Source organism: Lissotriton vulgaris, chromosome 4_1 (genome assembly GCF_964263255.1).
Source record: "Lissotriton vulgaris chromosome 4_1, aLisVul1.2, whole genome shotgun sequence".
Classification (NCBI taxonomy): Eukaryota; Metazoa; Chordata; class Amphibia; order Caudata; family Salamandridae; genus Lissotriton; species Lissotriton vulgaris.
The window spans coordinates 2,047,242,469-2,047,265,670 of record NC_141691.1 but is presented as its reverse complement, the minus strand read 5'-3'; the positions used below and the strand labels follow the sequence as shown (position 1 = coordinate 2,047,265,670).

General features: G+C 43.0%; 1 protein-coding gene across 1 annotated transcript in view; it reads right to left on the bottom strand.

Moving 5' to 3' along the window:
- LOC147724935 (uncharacterized) overlaps nucleotides 1–23,202 on the bottom strand; it is a 1,961,814-nt gene that overhangs the window by 262,662 nt on the left and 1,675,950 nt on the right. The window contains exon 24 of the mRNA XM_086918138.1: nucleotides 4,934–5,029. Within this exon, the coding sequence (XP_086774264.1) occupies nucleotides 4,934–5,029 (96 nt within the window). The remainder of the gene's footprint in view (nucleotides 1–4,933; nucleotides 5,030–23,202) is intronic.

Sequence of the window (23,202 nt, the reverse complement as noted above, 5' to 3'; positions counted from 1 at the left end):
TCCCAATAATTGTTCATAGGAATGTGGTCGTCGTTGATATGCGGCGTTAATGAGAGCACTGAGTAGGAGATCAGTGTGGATACCCACTGGATTGTGGCTTGAGTAAATGAGAGCACTGAGTAGGAGATCAGTGTGTAGTTTTGCAGGATTGCAAACACTTTGGAAAAGGGAGCATTGGGTTCTGCAGGCCCATGTGTAGTCGCACCGGATTGTGCGCAATATCTGCCCTAGGGTAGATCGGTCTGGGTCTGAGTGGCCGCGAGACCAACTGATGTGAATAAGTGTGGTGTAGGGTATGGATATCCCTAGTAATCAGTGAGTATTCTTAGTATCCCTATAGATTTAGTGGTGTTTTTAATAATATGAGCTTGTATATTGCGAGTTCCCCATCCTCAGGTAGGTACCAGGTGCCTGGATAGTTAGTCCTGAGGAGGGAAGGTGAGTACGTTCTGGCTGGGTTGGAGGGGCCCCTAGGGGCTGATCCCACCTACTCAGAAAATCCAGCCATTACATCCACTCAGCATTATTTTCTGGAACATTGCTGGCCTATGTTCTAAGGTCAATCAAGGCGAGTGGCTTACCTTCTCGCTGACTTATGACATTCTTTGTCTCCAAGAGACGTGGGCTGTCTTACCTATTCATCTAGATGGTTATAAAACTTTTTTTCCCCCTGCAATTCCGTCCCCATCAGGGCGTGCGAAAGGAGGTTTAATGGTTTATATTTCCAACTTAATCTCAGTGCGGGAAATCACTGCCCTAAAAATGGAAGCAAATTTTCAGATAATTCTAATAGACATTAATAAAGTAGATTTCCTTGTGATAGTCAATTTCTATAATAATTTAAAGCAGCCCCAGTTAATTGACACTCTGAAGTAAATTCGCCATCTCTTTTTAGAATTTAATAACAATCATCAACAGAAAAACCCCATTATTATTTGGGGCGGTGACTTTAATTTATCCCTTTGTGAACACAATGATAATATAACATGTGGCCTTCTAGATGAGAAAGATAATAACTTGACTCATTTTACCCATACTCATAGCGGGGCTTGTTTGAATGAGACAATTTTGATCTTGCAATTGGTCATGGCCAACAAATTAATATCACCCGCTGTTCCTCTTACTCCAACCTTTAATGGTAGAGGAGCCTCTAGCTCCATACACTTTATTTTTCTGGCAAGTAGGGCTTCATCCCTTATTTTGAATTTTACAACCCACGATTGTGTATTTAGTGACCACTTCCCTATCTCTATTATCTTTTCTCTCCCGTTGATACGAGGAAAGACCAATCGGATGAGTTCTCACGGGGAGGAAAGTTTGGTCATGAACAGATTAAATGGTTACTCACTTAAGTGGGTACATGCTGATCCGGTAAAGATCACTGAAAAAGTTGTTAAGAATTCGATGACTGCAATTAGGATCTGTCTGGCCGATTCATCAACCCCTCAGGAGATTCTTGACAATTTCTTGGTAGTTACCAATTCTGTTAAAGAAGCTTTAAATATTTAACCCAAAGGGGAAAGAAAATATAAGGTTGGCTGGTTTAATCACAACTGTACCAAAGCGTACTCTAATCTTAAAAACGCTCTTAATAAAACCACTAGAGACACGCAAGAGATTATCCAACTCAGGAAAACCTACCATAAGGCCCTACGACAAAGGAAAACAGAATTGAAAGTGGAACTATGGGTAGAATTACATAAAAGTTGCTTAATGAACGACAGTGCCGCCTTCTGGGAGGTGGTTAACACCCCTTTTCTGTCTGGATCCAGGGAAACTAGCAAAATAGAAGCTACGATTGGCGAATCGTCCTGGATAGCTCACTTTTCCCAAATATTTGGAGTGTCAGCTAACGCGCCCTTATCTCAGTGTCATTTAGAGATGAATAGTAATAGTACCAGGTCCACTTTCATTCCACTTGTCTCAGATTTCACTCTAGATGAAGTCGAGAAAGCCCTAAGTGCTAGTAATGGGGGAAAGGCCCCAGGCCCCGATGGGGTGCCGGTTGACCTTTACAAATTTAAAATGGATCTCTGGGCCCCAATATTGCTCAGGGTATTAGAAGCAACTGGTAAAGTTGGATTGCTGGACTCTTGGTCCGAATCCATTTTGGTCCCAGTTTTTAAAAAGGGTGATCGACTCAGTCCAACTTGTTATCGTCCTATTTCATTACTGGACTCCCTGGGAAAAGTTGTGGGGCGCATTATATTAGAACGCTTACAGCACTGGGCTGAAGATAACATGATTTTATCGGACCTTCAGAATGGATTATGGGATGGTTTGGGCACCATTGAGCAAGATTTAAAATTGACCTTACTTACAGGTAAATATGTAGACGCAAAAGGTGGGAGAATTCATATGGCCTGCGTAGATCTTAATTCAGCGTTTGACTGCGTAGGCCATTCGAAGCTCTGGAGCATTCTAACAACAATGGGTGTTGATTCTCCATTAGTAAACTTTCTTCATGAAATATACTCCAATGCTACAGCCAGAGTGAGATTTGGATTGTGTGGAGAGTTGACAGCAGCATTTAGGGTCGAGCGGGGAGTCAGACAGGGCTGTGTCCTGACCCCCTTCCTCTTTACTCTCTACACAAATGGCCTAGAAGAAGCCATGCAGGAGGGGTGCCAGGACCTACCCCAAATCCAAAATCGTCGGATCCCCGCTCTCCTTTATGCGGACAATGCAATGACGATTGCGCACATTCCCCTTGAACTCCAACACTCACTAAATCAATATAATTCATTTATGTTGAACCTCGATTTAAAAATTAACATTAAAAAAACCTTTATTATGAATTCGGCCCAAAGCTTAGAAAAGGGAGAGAAATAACTCTAGGGTGGAGAATACACCTACATATCCCTATCTTGGAGTTCTAATTAACGAGAAAGGCAGTTGGAGAAAAGCCATAGAGGCTAGAAAATTGTTGTTTTTAAATGTAGATGTACTTGTATAGTGCACGACTACTCAGAGGCATCTCGGCACTTGTACAAATACCGCTGAGGAACCCTTCCGGGCCTTTTCCTGTGAAGTGCCCACTCCTGGGCACCCCCAAGGTGAAGCCAGGCATCCTAGCGTTGTTGGGGCTGTTGTGGAGATTAAGCAAGCTATTGCCCAGAGTTGCAGCGTGGGACCCCTGATTAGAATAGGCACCGAGGCAAGAATTAACAGGTCCAAGGAAATTGAGCCCAAGACCCGCTGAGGCGGGAATTGAACCCTGGTCCCGGGCCAGACTACTGCATCAGGGTCTGCCGCTCTAACCATTGAGCCACACTTCTCCACAAAGTCGACTATGGCCCTAGTTAATTTCACCCAGAGACTAGGAAAAAGACCCCCGGAGGAGATGATCCGCATCTATCAGGCAAAATGTACTAGCACTGCTATTTACGGAGCAGGGGTGTGGGGCTATGTACAGGCGGAATCTCTCCAAAAAGTGGAGAACAGCTTTTTGAGGTTTCTCCTCGCTGTACCACAGGGTACTTCAACCTACAGTTGCCACCTAGAATTAGGTTTGCCTTATCTTATTAACATCATAAAGATGCCGCCAATTGTGCTATGGCACCGCCTTTGGACATCATCTAAGCTAGTTCTCACTCAAAGTCTCTTAAAGGATTGTATCTTACTTGAAAACGTCAGTAAGATCGGTTGGCTTCGATATGTCAAGAAGTTCTTATACCACCTGGGCCTAGAGAAATATTATCACAACCCTCCAGAATTGGCAGAGCTTTCAAGGAAAACGTTAAAAAATCAATGTTTATGCCACTTAGCGGATCTTCGTCTGGCATCAGAAGCCAACAAAATCTCAACGCAGCACTCTCTGTTGATCCAAACCTCCTTGGTGATTCAGCCATACTTAAACTGGAATGTAAACAGCTATGACAGATTTTTGCTGACCCGGTTTAGGTTTAACATTTTTCATCGACTTGTTACTTTCCCAACTGTAAATGACTGGTCAAAGCAGCTATCCACATGTCCCTGTGACGGTACTTCTCCCCAATCTCTTTTGCATTTGACCCTTTTTTGTAAATTTTACATTGAACTTAGAAAGCGCTGGTAAGTCCCAATTTGAAAATGTTTGGGGCTACGCCAATGCCGTCCTGCGCTCATGATTCTCCAACTTCTGGATTCCGATTTTTTTAGCCCTAAATATTGCTAGGTTTTTAGACTGTTGTATTCGCCACAGAAGTAATTTATAATGGAACATCAACGCATTTTAACCTTCTCGTTGAATATTCTCTAAATGTAAATCTCTGAATGCCAAGCTACTTTGTTAACTAATTGTGTTTTAAATATGTATGCATCATTATTTGATAAATGTATTATTATGATATGTATATACTTTTATGGTTTTCTCCTAATTGAAACCGAATAAATTAAATTCCGATTCAGATTCTGGTATGGCTCTAGAAGGTCTTCTTCTGCATAGAGTTATTTCTTTCTTCCTCAGTTGAAAAATGCTGCGGATAGTCCAGATGCAAGTGACCTGGACTATTCATTGTGCTTTTGTTAGAGTTTGTAAACTGGAGTTAATCTTGAGATGAAAAAAAAAAAATTCTTGCAATTTCATCTAAAAAAACTACAGGACGGCTGGTGTGGTTCCGGTGGCCACCTTATAAAAACCAAACAACAATCTATTTCACCATAACTACATGCATCTATCCACGGGCAATTATGAGCACAGTCTATATGCATCTCCTAACCACAATGACCTCTCAGGTTATCTGATCATAGTCACAGGGCAGAAACAGAGGGATTACCTAATATCCATAAGAAACAGTGATGAGATGATTTTACAAGGACTGCCTGAAATATAGTTTTTTGTTGCACTGTGCCCAATGAATGAATTATGTGTAATTCAACAATTAACTTATAGTTACAGATTTTACTCTAACGTATCGCTCTTAGCCATTGCTTAGACTGCATTTCCACTTACCCTGACATTTTCGAAGCGGGAAACAGATTCGTGGTTCTTGAGATGTTTGTAGAACAGAGGGACCAGCAGCTGTGATATCTCTGGGCGCATCCGGTGCTACCGAGAAAAAAGGATGATGTTTTATTATAATTTGGGAGTTTGCTCTCTATTCTAAAGAAAGAATAGAATCTCCTACTATTACTCCCTTCTTTGCGTTCCCCATACTTCTTGGCATGCAGAGTGAAAAAATATCTGACCAAGATCATCTCCACCAGCAGCAAAACATAAAGATGACCTAAGGACATCATTTCAAAACAGATAACTGCTAGCTAGTTAAAACGTCTAAGAAGGGAAAGAGACACATAATGGCACTAAAATCAAATACCTTACTGTGCCTTTGCTTTCAAACATCTGTAAAAGCTGTGAAGCAGTGAATGGTCAGAAGGGTCGGATCCACAAGTGCAAGTAAGAACATATTTCCTCCAGAAAGGTAGGACTCTCTGTTAGAGAGTCAGTCTAAATCCTCAAATGGTCATTGAGATGAGCTAGCATGGCACTTTTCAAATCATGCTCCCTTAGCACATTGGCTAAAAGTAATTTGTTTTCCAGATGACAAATGTTGTGCTGGCATGTATCACTTCTGATCACATAAGAATTGCTGAAATGAAAAGCAGCAACTGTTAATCAAACTGAAAATGTGGCAGTTCTTCGCCCTCTTCAGAGATCTGCCTCTTGCTGGACCATGCTCCATCAAGCCACATGCCCTGCTGCCCAATCCCCCACCCCAAATTTCTTCCGGGCCAGCCCACCTCTGACCAAGCAATACCATTTTCGACTACACTTTTACCGGACGATGCCATATGTACCCTCGTTATACCATGCAAGATATTATCCTCTGTCTATTGGAAAGTCTCTGTAATGAATAAATGTTTTGTTCTGAGGAACAGGAAGCTGAAAGATATTTTTGGGATTCATATCAAACTCTGAGATAACAGAGGGCGCCTTGAGCTAAGAGGTCTAGGAATCCAGCATCCAAAGAGTTCAGATCCGTCCTACAAATCCATTCAGATTTGGTGCCCCATCAGGTCACCGGGAGCTCTGTTGAGAAGGTGGCGCGAATGAATGAGAAAAACACATTTCCAGCATGGCTCCTATCCTTCCCCTGTGATGTCACATCTGTGGCTGGTCAAATGCATTGCTTTCGTCATCACCGGGCAGGGTCAAACATGTCTGGGGGAGGTGTGAGGCTTTGAGATATCCAGCAGGTCACCCAACATCTCCCGGAGCCAAATCAATATTTACAATCCTAGTCCTACCCCATGGTTGGATCTCTCCCCTGGGAATACCCTTCGCCCCCAAAACAGCGTACCAAGAAAGGGCATTAAACATTAGAGTAAATTATAAATATTTGGCAAAGAAAGAGACAAAACAGAGGTGGAAAAGAGAAGGGAGCAGCTGCCACAGTTGACTTTACACAATGCATAATATCCTTCTTCCTTTACACTCTGGCATTAATGTGTTAAGTTAGCTTTAGCATGCAGCGATATTTCCTTTTTTTTTTAACTTTTTTTTTTTTTACTTTTTTTTTTTTTTTACTTTTTTTTATTGAGATGGTTCCAGGTATCACATAAATTCATAGTTTAACAGGATATATTCGGGTATTCAAAGTACAAAAGACATCTTGTATTACAATCATAGGAATCAAACAAACCAGAAATTATTACAAACAATATTACCTAAGGGAGTACATTCAGTATCTCAACTTTATCTTTAGGTTCTTAATCATCTAATTTCTCTCCAGTTTTTCAACGGGCCCCAGATCTTTTTACCCAATTCCCTCGTCCTCCTTTCTTTAAAATCATACAAACTTTCCTCAATATTATGGATTCCCAGCAATTTTGTTAGCCACATCTGGAAGGCAGGGGCTACAGGATCTTTCCAACCAGCCGATATTAAAATCCTCAGGACAGCCATAGATATAAAAATAAATGCTTCAACCTCGTACTCTACCTTTAGACTTTCATCCCTGCCGATCAAAACAATGGTAGGGGATAGAGTGATCTGTTTCTCTAGCAGCCCCGTTAAAAATCTTTCTATTTCTTCATGAACAGGAATTAGATTCTGACAATTATGAAACATGTGAGGTAAATCTGCCGGGCCTTGATCGCACCTAGGGCATCTATCATTTTCTCTCTTACCCCACTTAAACAACTTAGCAGGTGTGTAATATAAATTAAATATAGTCTTATAATGCTGTGCCTTTAAATTCGAGGCTCTTAATATCTTTTTATTCATTGCAAGGGCAAAATCAATATCTATGTCTGAATCCCCAATTCTTTCCGCCCAATCTGATTCTATTTGTCCAATGTCATCCCCCAAACCCTGCAAAAGGCAACTATAGCCAATTTTAATCCTCTTACCCCCATTCATAACATACTTCAATATCGGGTTAATCTCCTGAAATAAAATCCTCGGTCTAATAGATTTAATTGTTTGATCCAACTGTCTGTATAAAAACCATTGGGTAGCTGGTATGCCAAATTTTTGCTGAAGCACGTCGAATCCCAGTAGTTCATCCTCAAACATGACATCACCTAGACACTTAATCCCCGCTTCCTTCCATATCCTACTATTTCTATTCTGTCCAAGGTGCACGAAAGGATTTGATTGCCATATATCTATAATGCTATTGATTTTCGGAATCTTTAGATACCTCATTATTGATTTCCATGTGCCCCAGGCACTCAACATCACTCTGCTTTTACCCCTTTTAAAATATCTACAGTTTATTTCTCGAGTAAGTAAACCCACTGCTTTTCTACCTACTAGTAATTCATAGATTGTAGGAGTTCTATGCAAGTCATTCAATACATCAATATCATCATATTTAAACAGCACATTCATTTGCAATATTAGACAAAGCCAATGATACAACCTCAAATTTGGTGCAGTCAAACCCCCTCCCTCCAATGGTGCTGATAATCGAGCCAAAGATCTACGTATTTTCCCATATTGCCACACAAATTGTGAGAAAACAGCTCCCATTCCCTTCAGTAGACCCTCTTCTACTAGCAAGGGTATGGCTCGAAAAAGGTACAGTATTTTTGGAAACATGGACATCTTCAGAACATTCACTCTACCAATCAGAGATAAATGTAAAACGTCTATTCTTCTTAGTTCTTTATCAATTGTTGTAATCAGGGGTACATAGTTCTCTTGTATAATTTTCTCCACATTCGCGTTGATCCTCACCCCAAGATAGACTGCTGATTCCACATACCTTCGATCGGCTTTATAAATATTATTAGTACTGATTATTATAGTTTTTTCTTCATTCAACTTATAACCAGAACGAAGTCCAAATGATTTAGCCAGTTGACTTAATTCTATTATAGCCGTCTGTGGGTTAGTAGTAATTATTGCCAAATCGTCCGCGTAAGCCAATAGTTTGGTTGAATGTCCATTTAGTATAACCGGGGAGATTTGATCTGAATCTAAGATTTTTCTTATTAATGGATCAATGTAAAGTGAGAAGAGTATAGGGGAGCAAGGACATCCCTGATGAGTGCCTCTCCTAATTACCACTTCCTCTGACTGTAGTCCCTTAGTTGTAATTCTGGCTACTGGATCTACGTACATGGCTTTTATTGCTTTCCTAAACTTTTTTCCGAAACCTCTACTAACCAAAACCTCCCACAGGAATTCCCAGACCACACGGTCGAAGGCCTTTTCAGCGTCTAAGAGGATCATGGCCATTTCCCCCCCCCCCCCATGACCGCCGTCGCATCAAACAACGAGATCGCCCGCGAGGTGTGATCTGTCGTGCCTCTCCCTGGGACAAACCTGTGCTGCCATGGGGAGACAAGTTGACCAATAAATCCCTCCAGCCTCTTTGCCCACACCTTAGAATACAGTTTAGTATCCACGTTTATCAATGATATTGGCCGATAAGAGCCCGGATTTTCTTCAGGTTTACCTTTTTTATGGAAGACCACAATATTAGTCTGCTTCCATGAGTCTGGGATCTTCCCTGAACATATTATTCCGTTAAAAAGGTCTAGAAGTACAGGCAGAATTTCCTCCTCTAGAATTTTATATACCTCTATAGGTATCCCATCTGGACCTGCAGCTTTACCTGCTGCAAGATCTTGTAATGCTATCTTAATCTCCTCTAGGGAAATGTCTTTCTCCAGCTGTTCTCTATCTTTATCATCTAGTGTTGGGTATGGAGTTCCGAAATCTTGTCTCCTGATCATATAATTTTTGGTAAAATCTTTGGAAAACACCCATTATCTCTCTTGGATCCGTATATTCTATTCCATTCTCTTCGATCTTCTGGATATTATTTTTATTAGAATCTTGCCTTATGCGCAGCGCTAATGCTCTACCGGCTTGTTCACCTGTCTCATATCGTTTTGCTCGAGACGTCTGATAATCTCTAGTTTCCTTTTGCGGGACTACTTTTAGGATATCTCCTTTGATCAACGCCATATTTTTAGCTGTTTCACTCCCATCATTGCCTAGTCCTATTTCCTCTGTATGCTGATTCTCTGCTACTGCTAACTCTGAGATGAGCTTTTCCAGCTTATTTCTATCTTCCTTCCTTAGTCTTGCGGAGCAGCTGATCGTTTCCCCCCTTAAAGATGCCTTAAAGGCTTCCCATACCCCGTTCCTGGAAGAACTATACCTATTTATTTCGAAAAACTCCCTCGCCCACTGTTTTATATGTTTAACAAATCTATCATCTTTTAAAAGTTTCCTTTCAAATGTCCATTTAGTTGTTCTCCTAGGTATATTATCTATTTTGTATGTCATTATCAGGGGATTATGATCCGAGACTATTCTTGGTAACTTAGTAATTCTAACTTTACATAATTCTCTCATAGAGACAAAGAAATAATCTAACTTAGAGTATTTTTGAGCTGGAAATGAAAAATAAGTATAACCCGGATCTCCAGGTGCTCCAGGTGCTCCAGGTGCTTTTTCTGACCAAACATCTGACAGACCATGAGACCGCAGGAGAGAGCTTAATGCTCTATATACCTTCTGTTTGCGTCCTATATATTTACCTGTCTGCCTCCAATTAACCGAAATATTCAAATCACCACATAGCACCAACGGAGTACCCCAGTTAGCCAGTTCCTCCTCCATCTCATCAAATACTGCTGACTCATCTTCATTTGCACCATAGATTACACACAGTGTAATGCCAAGGTCCAACTCAACCAAAACCCATCTACCAGAGCCGTCCGTTTTAGTACGTCTCACTCCTCCCAAATTGCATTTCCCCATAATGGCCACCCCTCTTATTGAAGATGTTTGTGACGAGCAGCCTAACAAGCTATATCCAGGGATATTCAATAATTTCCTTTTAGCCCAAGGCAGATGGGTTTCTTGTATACACAATACATCAATATTGTTAAACTTCACAAATTGACTCAATCTCTGTTGCTTCTTCCAATCATTTAGGCCCCCTTCGTTGATAGTACAAATCTTAATGTATGACATTCTTGAAATTTTTTACTTCCAGCCTGACTACATCCATGAATCTCCTATATACCAATACCATACCTTTTTCCATCTCAAGTTTTTTTCCTTTTTTGAACCCCTCCACCACCCCGCCACCCCCCCTCCTCCCCCTAACCCCTCCCCTCCCCCCCTTCAACCCCTCTAACCCACCCTCCTCTCCCCCCCTTCCACCCCTCTTCAGAGGCGCTCAGACCAGCCGGTCTGTGCATGTGATGGTTCGCAGTGATAACTGAAGAGATTTAACAAAGTCCATCATAGTACCTGTGACCCTTTTGTTTGTCTCCTTCACCTTATGCAACAACCACCCAACCATTCAAGACCCTACCAATTCTTTACTGATTTGCATTTTAAAGCCTTTTACTTATATCAACCATAGCATTTCCTGCTCACATCTGTGGAGTAGCCTAAGACCCTTGAGTATCTAGATACTCCTTTGCTTTAATTTCAGAGGAGAAATACAAGGTTCTCCCCCCATTAATTATTTTCAACTGTGCCGGATTGATTAGGTATGCTTGCATACCCTTGTCCTGAAATGGTTTGATCATCTGTCTTAGTCTCCAGCGTCTCTCCACCGTGGCATGACAAAAATCCGGCCGGACAAAGAAGGAGAAACCGTCAACCTTCTTTTTTGAGTCCGGTCTTGCCTTCTCTGAAATTGTCTGTTTCAAGTTATAATTTCCAAGAAATACTAAAATCGCTCTGGGTTTGTCTCCCTCCTTGGCATTTTTATGGACTTTGAAGGGAATACGATGTGCCCTCTGAATCTCCTTCGCCCAATCCCATCCCTTCAACTCGGTGAAGGCATGTTCAAACAGCTTTACTACAAAGGCCCTTGTGTCTGTATTTTCTGACCCCTCCGGTATCCCAAGAATGCGGAGATTATTTTGCCTTGATCTATTCTCCAACGCCTCAAGTTTCCACTGTACATCTATCATCTGTTCGCCTTGTTGTTCCACTTTGCAAGAGGCCGCTGTCGTCTCTGCTTCTGTCGAGACAACTCTTTCTTCTAGGTTGGTAACACGTTCTCCCAAATTCGTACACACTTTTGCCAGTTTTCTTACCGCTCCTTGTATTTTCCTGACCGCAGCCTGTGATTTACGACTCTCTTGTCGTGCCTCTTCTCTATGTGCAAGTATTTCCTGGTGTATTACCTCCAAAAGAGACATTTGTGCTGCCTCCCCTCCAGGGCTCTCCGCTAGGGAATTAGACATCGGGTGATCGCGTCTTTGTCCATACATTCTTGATCCAATATTGGATTTTACAGCGGTTGTCGGAGGGATGTCTTCTTCCTTATCAGGTTCACTGTCAGTGGCTGAGCCACTATCTTCTCGATCCAGGCTGCCCTCATCTTCATCTGACCATTCCCCCCCCCTCTGAGAGTGAGAAGGCCTCACTAGGGACTTCTTTTTTATCTTCTGTATTTTCAATGGGCTCCTCTTCCAGTTCCTCTTCCAACGCTTGGAGGGGAATATCAGAATCCGGGCCCGGTATAGTCTTAGTATTAATTTCCATTTCTTCCACTACCTCCACCTTCCCTTTAATGTGTCCCTCTTTCAGAGTCAGTAATCTGAGCAGGTAGAGCTGCGCCTTGAGCAGCAATCTTTTTTCCTTTCGGGCTATCATTCTCTATAAACCCTGCCTCCGAAACCTCACTACTAGATTCTTTATCTTTGCTTATCTTTTGGAAGATATTGGAAATTGGGGTAGTGCCATGATTAGCTTTAGCTGCTCCTTGTTGCTGTAATGATTTTTTTTGTAGGGGATATTTGATTTTGGTTTTTCCTTTTAATTCCATCTCCCTCCCTTTCAGACAATAGTTCTGCCTGTTCAGCAGCAGTCTCTCCAGTTACACTGCTGCCCGGCCGTCCTAAGCGGCCGCCATCTTGCCTCCGAGCTCCCAGACGATTACCAGTTTCATGCAGCGATATTTCCTGTGTACATTGCTCCTTCTTTCCAATACTCGCACAAATGTTCTCGGAAATGTAGGACATGAAATAGTTGATGCACATGCAAGGTGTGTCTGGGACCTTGCAAGGAAACAGGCTTTTTGCAGGTTTGCCCCCACTTTTAGCCTCTGTTGAGCACTAGGTACTGGTGTAATGACTTTAAAATGCTGAGCCCTTCTAATCATTACTCAGTGCATGTGCTCTGACCATTAAAATGGTGTTTAATTGGCTTGTCCCCAACTGACATTGCTTATGGTACACGTAAGTTCCTAGTATATGGTACCAGGGGTACCTAGGGCCTGTACGTTAAAGTGTCTCTCGTGGAATGCAGAACTAGTTGTGCCACCATGTGAATGTTTTTTACTTTAAAAATCAAATGTATTTTAATTCACAAAAAATAAAGTACTGAACATAAAATGGGCATGTGCTAGCCTTAATGAAAAGGAACTCTAAGATTACATTAAAGACAATGAGGCAAAATGTCAAATCTTCCCACATGACCTACATAAAACTACTGAAGGGTCAGGATTTACCACCTTTAACATAACTAGTATACCTACATCTAAAACGGACACTGTGCTGCTCAAAAAAGCCCTTCTCCCAAAAGGCAAGCTTCAAGGGAGAAGCTGCCTTTGATGGGCAAATGGCAAGCATACACGAGAAGAGCTGCTTCTTCGTCTAGGTAGACAGAAATCGCCCAGGACAGCGAGGGGAAAACACTTGCTAGACTCTTTTTCCCGTGGGCATGTAGCCCACAGGTAGCCACACCCCAGCAACCAAGTTCTAGAGCCCAAGAGGGGTTCAGCCATCCTGAAAGTGGGCAGAATCAGGCCTTCTGGGATAGCTTCGCCGCACGCCGTCATCAGACGGGAAGAAATCAGATCTCCCCTAATCGCACTTTCTTGGCATAAAAGAGGCTCCCCTGGCACCCAGAACTCGGACCTCACTTGACTGGAAGAAGAGGACTAAAGTAAGACTGTCCTGCCGAAAAAGGACGCAGCAAAGGAGGGGCTGGATCAGCATGGAACTGCACCTGCCTCTGCATGGGCCAGCGAAGGAAAGGCTCAAGGAGTAGTCATTCACGAACCCCAGCCAAAAGAAGAGACTCCAAAGCGTAGCTGGCCGACCTGTTTGCAGCACAGGACCACAACAGCAGAGGAAGCCTGCTTGTGCAAGTTGGTAGCCAAGATCACCAGATTGTTACTCCCTACCCTCATGTAGCCTGGAAGACGGAGACTCAACACTCAACAGCAGTACTTGAGTCTGCTGGTCCCAAGTGAGCCATTGGAATGTAGTTTGGTTGCCCTGTACGAGAGTTATTGCAAAAAGGAGGAAACTGCTGATTTGACTGTGCCGGGCGACCAGTAGTCCAGTAGCGACAAGACTGGAGACTGACTGACCTGCAAAGGTAACTGTTCCTTTTGACCTTTTTGGTCCCCCTGCTCTGCTCCTGCCGGAGTTGGTTGCTCAAAGTGACTAAAGTTATCGCATTCAACTTTTATGTAACTTTTGTTTGAAGAAGCTTTTAAGTGCCAAATTTGTTGATTTTGCCATTGTTTGTTCATGGTTGAGTGAAAAGGCTTGATTTATGGTTTCTTGTAAATTCTACATTCCCAGAACCCTCTGGTGGATCCTTTAAGTTTTGGTGTACAAAAATTAATAAAAATCTAATCTATGATTATAATAAATTGGTGTCCGATTTTTTAGAGTTGTGTTTCTTTCTTCTTCCATTGTTTTAATTGCTTTACACTTGTTTCTTCGTGTAAGGATGCTCAGTGCCACCGCTACCCAGTGTGGAGCTAAGGTTTAACAAACGAAACCTGACTGGCTCTAAAGGTGCTAATAACAGACCTCTCCAGCATTAAAGACAGCTCATTGTTGCGAGGTGAAGGAGGTTCGAGTGTGAACCAGTGTAGTGTAGTGTGAAAAAGCTGGGTAGGATAGAAGTAAAATCCTATTTAATAGGGTGTTAATTACCTCCAGGTATTGGTGAAGGCTGTTCCACAAAGCCTTGTTAGCTGAAATCCAGGGGTATTGGATCGAAAGAATCAAGTGTGCGTCCCTAATGTATCTCAACCACCCACACCAGGTATTATTGGAGGCATATCCCAGTGACTTCCAATAGGAGAGGATGGTTTTGTGGGTGACTGTGAATAATAAATCAGCTAGTAATAAGTCCTCCCATTGTAAGTCGGTCATGTATGAGGGGTTGAAGGCTCGGCAGACAGAAAATGAAACGTTCCTGGGGAGTTTAGTTTGGAGGCTATCATCAATGGTCATGGATTTTAGTCCAGAAGTGTTATAGCAAGGGGCAGTCATACAGCATGTGTTGATGGTCTGGGTGGGATGCATTGCAGCTCCAACAATTATCCTGATATAAGGCCCAGTGTGGTAAGTCGGTGTGGGGTGTAGTAAGTTCTATGTAGGGTATGGAGTTTGCTCTGGGCAAGGTTTGGCGTTATTTTCCTAGTAAATAGGGAAGTCCATAACATAGGCCAGTCATTGTCTGACGGGTTGTGTAGACCACCCTGAGACCAGTCCTTCTGCAATTTTTGTTGGGTGGCATCTCATAGCGAGGTGGATATGAGTCTGAGCTTGGCCTAGATCTTGAAGGCCACATGACGGCCTCTTTGAAGTATTGTTAAGAGAATTGGGAGTGAGGCGGGCTTAAAAGGGAAAGCCTTGTGTTTAGAGACGGCAACTTTCAATTTGAGAAAGTTGTGAAAATCAAAGAGGGGTATTCTAAATGTTCGTGAAAGGTCATTGAACGATGTTGGGTATATTGATAGAGGCAAGCTCACCCACCGTAGAGATTTCTTTGGACCTCCATGAGCTGGCAATGGGGGAATTGTGGTCAAGTTTGATGTCCTTTTTGAACCTGAATGAGGACTGTTGGGAGTGTTTAAGTTTTTACTCCTGAAAGAGGAAGATCAAGATGTAATAGGATACGTCTAGTACAGAGCAGGGGTCTTCAGCCTTTTCTATAATTAGAGCTACTTCTGATCAGTGAAAATCATCACTAGCTACTGAAGGCTAAGAAACTCATGCTTTGTTACTATACGCCCCCACGCCCAGCTTCATTGGCTAAGGTTTACGTCCATAGAGCCAGATGCTATGGGTTGAACAAAATACTTTCAATAAGGGCACTATGATAGGGACCATGTGTGCCAGTGAGTGTTGTCTGTGGGGATGTATGAGCATTTGTGCGTATGAATGGGATATAAGTGTATGGGTGACTGAGGGACTGTGGCATATGTACTTGTGGCAAAGGACATACGCTTTGCCAAATGTGTCACCGTTACATGTATGACACAAATGGGATACATTTAAAGTGCAGAAAAACTTTCAGCAAAAATGTTCAGAATATGAAACATTTGTCTGCACTTAAAATTTCACTAACTTAAAATAATGACTGTATTTTTCACTTCTAACTATGGCACTGTATTGAGAAAATTAAACCGAAGAGTTAACTTTGTTTATATGGATTCCATAAAACTCATCATTAAAATGTTCTCCCATTTTCAAGTGTCACAAGCATCGTGCTCCCAGTGGCCTCTAGACACGGTGCCATATTTATAACAGAAAAATACATTAGTTTAAAAGGGAAGACTTTTAAGTGAATAAACATGCTTCATAAAACATTAAGATTTATTTGGCTTACATGAAAGTGGAGAAAGACTTTAATACTTAATGTGTCATAGAAAAAGTTTTCTTCACTTTTAATTTCTCCTGTTTGAAAAAAATATCAGATATAAATATGGCACAGTGTCTTCTGGCCACTGTGTGCAAAAGTTCAAAAAGCAACAGGGATATACCTAAATAACCCTTCTAAACCTAGGTATCAAATATAATGGGAGTAACCAACAGTCGGTATGAAGGAATAGATAATGCAATAGATTTGGTGAAAGTATTTTTAATTTACCTTCCCCGTGTTCTATAATTCACAATGAATATATCATACATATTTTATCTCCTCATAGCCAATAACACCACATCAATGAATTACAAAAAATTCACATATAATCACAATCTGTACACAAACATAAATTCTACAAAAAAACACAAAGTAACCCTAAATAGTAATACAATTTAGATAGTGGCTTCCATTCACATCTGGACAGACCACTCGGAGGTAGTCGTAAACACACACTACTGAATCAAAACTGCTACTTCTATAATTTACAGTGTGACACTCCAAAATTTAGAGATACACTATAACTCCATTGACTCCTCCAACAAAGTGTCGTCGACGTGACCACGTTTCAGCTTAACTTCAATTTAGGCCTCCTCAGGACAGGGTTAATACATAACTGCATAAAACATGATATAAGTCAACACGTTACTTACAACAAGCCTAATGTCTGACTGAACAACAAGGCTCACCATTAGCCCCAGGCATGTGTATAGTGAGGAATTTGAAACTTCAAAAAGTGTCATTCACCACAGTGCAACAAATGAAAAAACAAAAACACCAGAGTCCTGCAGTGAAGTGTCTAAATGCAAAAGGACTACTAGTCAAACTAAAAGGCATCCACACAAAAAAAGAAGAATAATAAATCCGACCTCTCCAACCAAGTTGGAAACAACATAAGTATCCACTTACATATATTATCCAAGTACAAACAGCTAAGTTCATCAACCTTTGTGACCAAGGGTATACTCTTATGCACAGCAATGGAACATCTAAAAAGCCAAAAATGCATTAACAATTTAAATGGTTCTTAGAATGCAACGGGGGGAAAAAGGGGGGAGCAAAGCCCTATTATCTACAAGGGCAAGCACATGCACTATTCCTTACCTACAACCTGCTGTCTCCCTCGTGGGTGTTAATCCATGGTAAGCACGTCCTCTTCTAGTTAGCCAGCAATCTATGCCCGGGTTTAATCCTGATGCACGTGTTGCTAAAAGACACCAAACACGGGAAGGGTTTGTGCAATCTAACGTTATGCGCGCGCTGCACGAGCAGTCAGACGGACAATTCACTGGCAGTTATGAAGGTGAGCGTTTCGATTCAAAGGCCGGCTTCGAGAATATTCTGTATCATGTACGCCGATGCAGTGCGCGCATGACGTTATATTGCACAAACCTTTGCCGTGTTTGTTGTCTTTTGAAATTATTCAGAGACCAGAGGAAGCCCCAAATGAGTCACTCTGCTGGGATTGCTCCGGCGCACTTACACACAGAAGACCATCCTTTGCATACATGGAGACCACATGCGCACGACCATCTAACTCTGCCGTGACCTAAATAGTTACGAAATGTGGGTTTCCATGCTAAATCAGAGTTTCCCAAAACTTCTTTGGTGAAAAGAATATTCAGTGCACGAACCTCCAACATATCCATATTAAGGGTATAACCCGAAGCTGCAGCATACTTAATGATTTAGGTCACAATTTCAGTGAAGGCGATCTCTGTATGTATGTTCTGTTATGATTAAAATATTGTCCGCGCATGCTGCTAAAAGATCCGCCCTTGATATTTATGCCTATGGAGTTGTTCTATTCGTTAAGTGGAGGGGAAAATAGGGCAACCTGGATACTATTGAGAGCTCAACGGTGGGTGACGTGCACAGAGGTGGGCTGCCTAAATCTTTCCAGGATTTAAAGGGCTAGTTCGACTTAGACCGCACTCAGCTCTTCCGTTATCTCCTGCTCTGGCATACCCTTCTAACCACGATACAATTACTAGACACTAGTCCATTGGAAGCCAAAATCCTGCTCATGCACCTCCGGGAGCATAAGTTATTGGAGCTTTATAAAATGCTATTGCGCAACATGCCAGATCCCCAGGTCGGGATTAGGGTGGCTTGAGAGGAAGACCTGGGCCTGCTGGAAGACGATGATTGGAGAGAGGAAGTGGAGGTCCCAGGACAGGCTGTGGTAGTATCCCAATTTCGAGATGATTCAGCAAAAGGTGCTCCATAGGGTATATTTCACAAGAGCCAGACTTCACAGAATGGGGCTCATTCAGGCAGGTGACGGTCTATGGTACGGTGATCCGCAGGGTGATCTGCCCCTTACGTTCTGGCACAGCCCGAAATTTGACTACTACTGGGCAAATGTGCTACATAAATTTAAGGGGTATTGGGATGGACTGCTCCCTGAGATCCCAAATGTATACTTCTTTACATCACTAATGACCTATGATGCACACGGTACCAGTGTGCACTCCAATGGCTGGGCTTAACTGTGGCCAAGAGAGACATCCCTATGGCCTGGAAAGACATGGAGGAGCCGGCGGTGGAAGCTTGGGCAAAGTGAATGGACCATTGCATGGGACTGGAACACCCGATCTATCTGTTAAGTGGATGTCTCCAGAACATTTCAAGATATGGGGAGCCTGGGCAGAACACTGAGGGATCCATCTGGAACTGCATGGAGACCCGTGAAGCATAGAATGCTGTATTTCTACTGAACGACCATAAGTGAGGGGCTCATGCACTATTGGTTTAATGTATATAATGTTGATGACTTCTTCAAGTAAGATGTAACGGTGTCCTACAAATATACTCCACAACTTCTTGAACTATTGGTCATCTTTCAAGTTCTGCCGGGGTTTGATAAACTAATAAAATGGATAGAACAAAAGTAATGATCAGATTGCGTCTCCTATGCTTTTTGATACACCCCTTGTATATATCCCCTGCTTTCCCTCTTATTTTTTCGACATTAGAAAACCATACCATTCTGGTAATAAAACAGACACAGCAGAACATGTGTAACATTACATGGAGTCTCAGGGTTAGCAAAGAGGGGGGGCTTTACTTAAATATGGGAACATGTCATTAACTCTATCACTCTGCTCACATAATTTCATATACTAATGTGTCTACATTAACAGCGTAACCACATGTGCCATTTGAGATATTGTCTACAGATTACAAACTGGAAACAGGTCATAGCAAGTTTACAATTTGGTGCGCCTACAAACACACATAGGCATACACAGGCAGACTCATGCACACAGACCAATCTACAAAGACACTTACAAATCTACCCACAGAAGCACATTCACACGCAAGCATTGGAAATGCAATAGGTCTCGCATTAGGAAAGTTTGAGCTATTGGTCTTATAAATGACATTTTTTTATTTATGTGTTGTTTTTTAAAATAGCTAAATTAATAGCTTTGTCATTTACAATGCCAATAGTTATAACTTTCGCAAATGTGACACCTATAGCATTTGTAATGCAACATGTTTTGTATTTACGTGACTTAGATGTATTGATATTGCAAATAACAATGGCTTTTAATTTTTTTAAATAATTAATACTTAAATAATTTATTTAATTTGTAATGTCAATTGCTTAAACTTTTGTAAATAACTTTTGTGAAGATTATGTTCAGTGTTTTTTATTGTGACGAAAATCCAAGAACAGAAGTGAAATATTAACATCTTTTTGTGATTTGTAATAAAGCTTGAAAGCTTGAAAACAGCTTGAAACATTGAAAGAACATATTTGAACTAGTGATGCTGTGGTGGTGCGGAGTGATGCTGTGGTTGCGCTGAGTGATGCTGTGGTTGCGCTGAGTGATGCTGTGGTTGCACTGAGTGATGTTGTGGTGGTGCTGAGTGATGCTGTAGTGGTGCTGAGTGATGCTGGGGTGGCACTGAGTGATGCTGGGGTGGCGCTGAGTGATAATGTGGTGGGCTGAGTGATAATGTGGTGGTGCTGAGTGATGCTGGGGTAGCGCTGAGTGATGATGTGGTGATGCTGAGTGGTGCTGTGGTGGTGCGGGGTGATGCTGAGTGATGATGTGGTGATGGTGAGTGGTGCTGAGTGGTGATGGTGAGTGGTGCTGAGTGATGCTGTGGTGGTGCTGAGTAATGCTGTGGTAGTGCTGAGTGGGAGATGGGGAGAGGGAGAAAAATGAGAGCAGGGAGAGGGAGAGAGGAGAGAGAGGGGGAGAGAGGAGAGAGAGAGGAGGAGAGAGTAGAGAGAGGAGGAGAGAGGAGAGAGAGACGGAGACGGGGAGAGAGGAGAGGGAAGAGAGGGAAAGGGAGAGAGGGAGAGGGAAGTGAGGGAAAGGGAGAGAGGGAAAGGGAGAGAGGGTAGAGGGAGAGAGGGGGAGGACGAGAGCGAAGGACGGAGGGGAGAGAGAGGGATGGTGAGTGGTGCTGAGTGGTGATGGTGAGTGGTGCTGAGTGATGCTGTGGTGGTGCTGAGTGATGCTGTGGTGGTGCTGAGTGGGAGATGGGGAGAGGGAGAAAAATGAGAGCAGGGAGAGGGTAAAGAGAGGGAGAGAGGAGAGAGAGGGTGAGAGAGGAGAGAGAGAGGGGGAGAGAGGAGAGAGAGACGGAGATGGGGAGAGGGAAGAGAGGGAAAGGGAGAGAGGGAAGTGAGGGAAAGGGAGAGAGGGAAAGGGAGAGAGGGTAGAGGGAGAGAGGGGGAGGACGAGAGCGAAGGACGGAGGGGAGAGAGGGGAGAGAGAGGGAAGGGAGAGAGGGAGAGAGAGAGAGGAGAGCAGGCAGAGGGGGAGATGGGGAGAGGGAGAAAAAGGAGAGCAGGGGGAAGGTAAATAGAGGGAGAGAGGAGAGAGAGGGGGAGAGAGGAGAGAGAGAGGGGGAGGGTGAGAGAGGAGAGAGGGAAGTGAGGGAAAGGGAGAGAGGTAGACGGAGAGAGGGAGAGTGAGAGAGTGAGGGGAGGGAGAGAGAGGGAGGACAAGAGGGAGAGGAGAGGGAGTGGGAAGCCTTGCTTCAAGAAGAGGCATACCTTATGTTTTACTTATTTGTAACACAATACTGATATTGCCGACCACATTAAACATGTTAGGATGTTGTCAGAGCATGTGATTTCATAAGAGTTCCATCTATTAATTGGAGAACTTCAAATTGTCACCCTACATAAATGTAAATGAAACAAACGTCTGTTCGACATGATATAGACTACCGATTTAAGGTGTGCATTGGTCACACAGACAGGCAGTTAGGTGTAAATCGAAGAGAGGGCGCTACTGCATGCTTAAACAAAAGACTAATCTTAATATTGCGGGTAGCAGTTAACAGGGTTTCAAACTTTAGTAAGTTAGAAGGTCATCATCAGTACAAGAAAATATTGATCAGGGAGTTTTTAATCTGCAGAGAGGTCAGTTCAAGAGGTACAAATAAATCTTGAATCCACCTGGTCAGAATATTGTAAGGGTATCCTGAAATTCAGTCCTGTACAAGACACTTTCTAGAAGTTTAGCCCTTTGGGAATGTTGGCAACACTCACACAGTTGGACTTGCATTTCTAATACCTCTCCCACCCTTCTTGCTTACATATGTTTTTGTACTAAAACAGTTGATGTAAATTGAAACACATGTAATCTATAATTGTTTCTGGGGTGAGCTGGGGCCATCTGAGAATGCTACAGAACACAAAGCCCATTCATTCATTAGTGCCTGGAGACACTAGCATCCTTCTTTGCAGCACGTTTGTAGAGCTAGTGATTTCTTCCTCAGCTTGGAAGCTGGGGAAAGAGCTAAGTGAACTAATGATTCCACTGAAGAGTAAAAAAAGTGATCACATAACGTGTAAAGCGCTCTGATACCTTCGGGTCTAGCTAGCTATAAAAATTTAAAACAATAACAGGCTCCAAAATCAGTCTTTCATCCTTACGAGTCGAAAAAAAGGGTAACATTGAGTTGGGTAGTAATGTACATATCAGTGCCTAGATCCCAAACACAAAATGGTAGACAGCGCTATGTACAGTTAATTGTGTAATTTTTGTCTTCCAAAGCCGTACATAAGTTGGCTCAACAATACTTTTTCCGGGCTGACTAAACAATTTTACATTAAAAGTAATACCTGTGGGGTACACATTCCTTGCACTGGCTGTGTTTTCAAAAACTTAAACCGGCGCGAAATATTTCGCGAGTCTCAGGCCACACATCCCCCGCAGCTGGTGAAAGGAGGTGCAAGCGGCACCGAGTGGTGAAGAACAGAGGTGAAATGAGCAACACTGAAAAAAAGGCGCGCCCTCTGAAGTGTTGTGGCAGCTTTAACATCTTTTCTGTGACGTGGCCGAGGTGCGAATGGCGGCGGCACAAGCTACAGTAAGGTCCCTGCTAGAGGACTGCAGCAACATGGGGCAGAGGAGGAGGGCGAATGACAAAAGAGAAGTGGGAAGGTGAGAAGCCAAACAAGGAAGGGGCAGAAAGGATTGGATTGCAGACTATGGTCAGAGATCAAAAGATAGCAACACAAGGGGAGCCTTGGAGTGACGAGGCGCTATTTGTATGTTTTGCAGATGGGCGCGGGGAGGAAGGAACCGGAAGGAACGGCAGGCTGCTGTAATGAGCGTCATTCAATATGTGTGGGAGAATGAACGAGGGGCACTCACTGCAGGTGAATAAACAAACACGGGCCCGCAGTGGGATTGCCCGTTTCTGACCCGAACAGGAAAGTTATCAGAATACATCACACAGAAGGAGGTCGCCAAAAGTTAGGTAAACTTGCACACACATGGCCACGCCGACTCTCATCTGGCGTCTAACTTGGGTGCACTCAAAGAAAGATGAAATTAGATGTACTGATAGAAGACAATCCAGATGTGGTGTCATCCCCGAGACAATTCCTTTCTCAACAAGACGGAGGGCATTGCTGTGGGGAGGGGGGAGGAGAAATGCGACACGGCGGGCAGGGGAGGGGGCGGAGCGGGGAGAGCGGCGATGAGGGTGTGAAGCAGCAGGGGCCTTTGAAGTGAAGCTAAGCTTCACTTCAAAGGTGTGGGAGGAGTGCGGCAGAGGGAACAGATGGCGATTTGATGATGTGCACGCGCATTTTAGGTCAATGCGCTTGCGCATTGACCTAAAAGCGCACGGGCACAGCA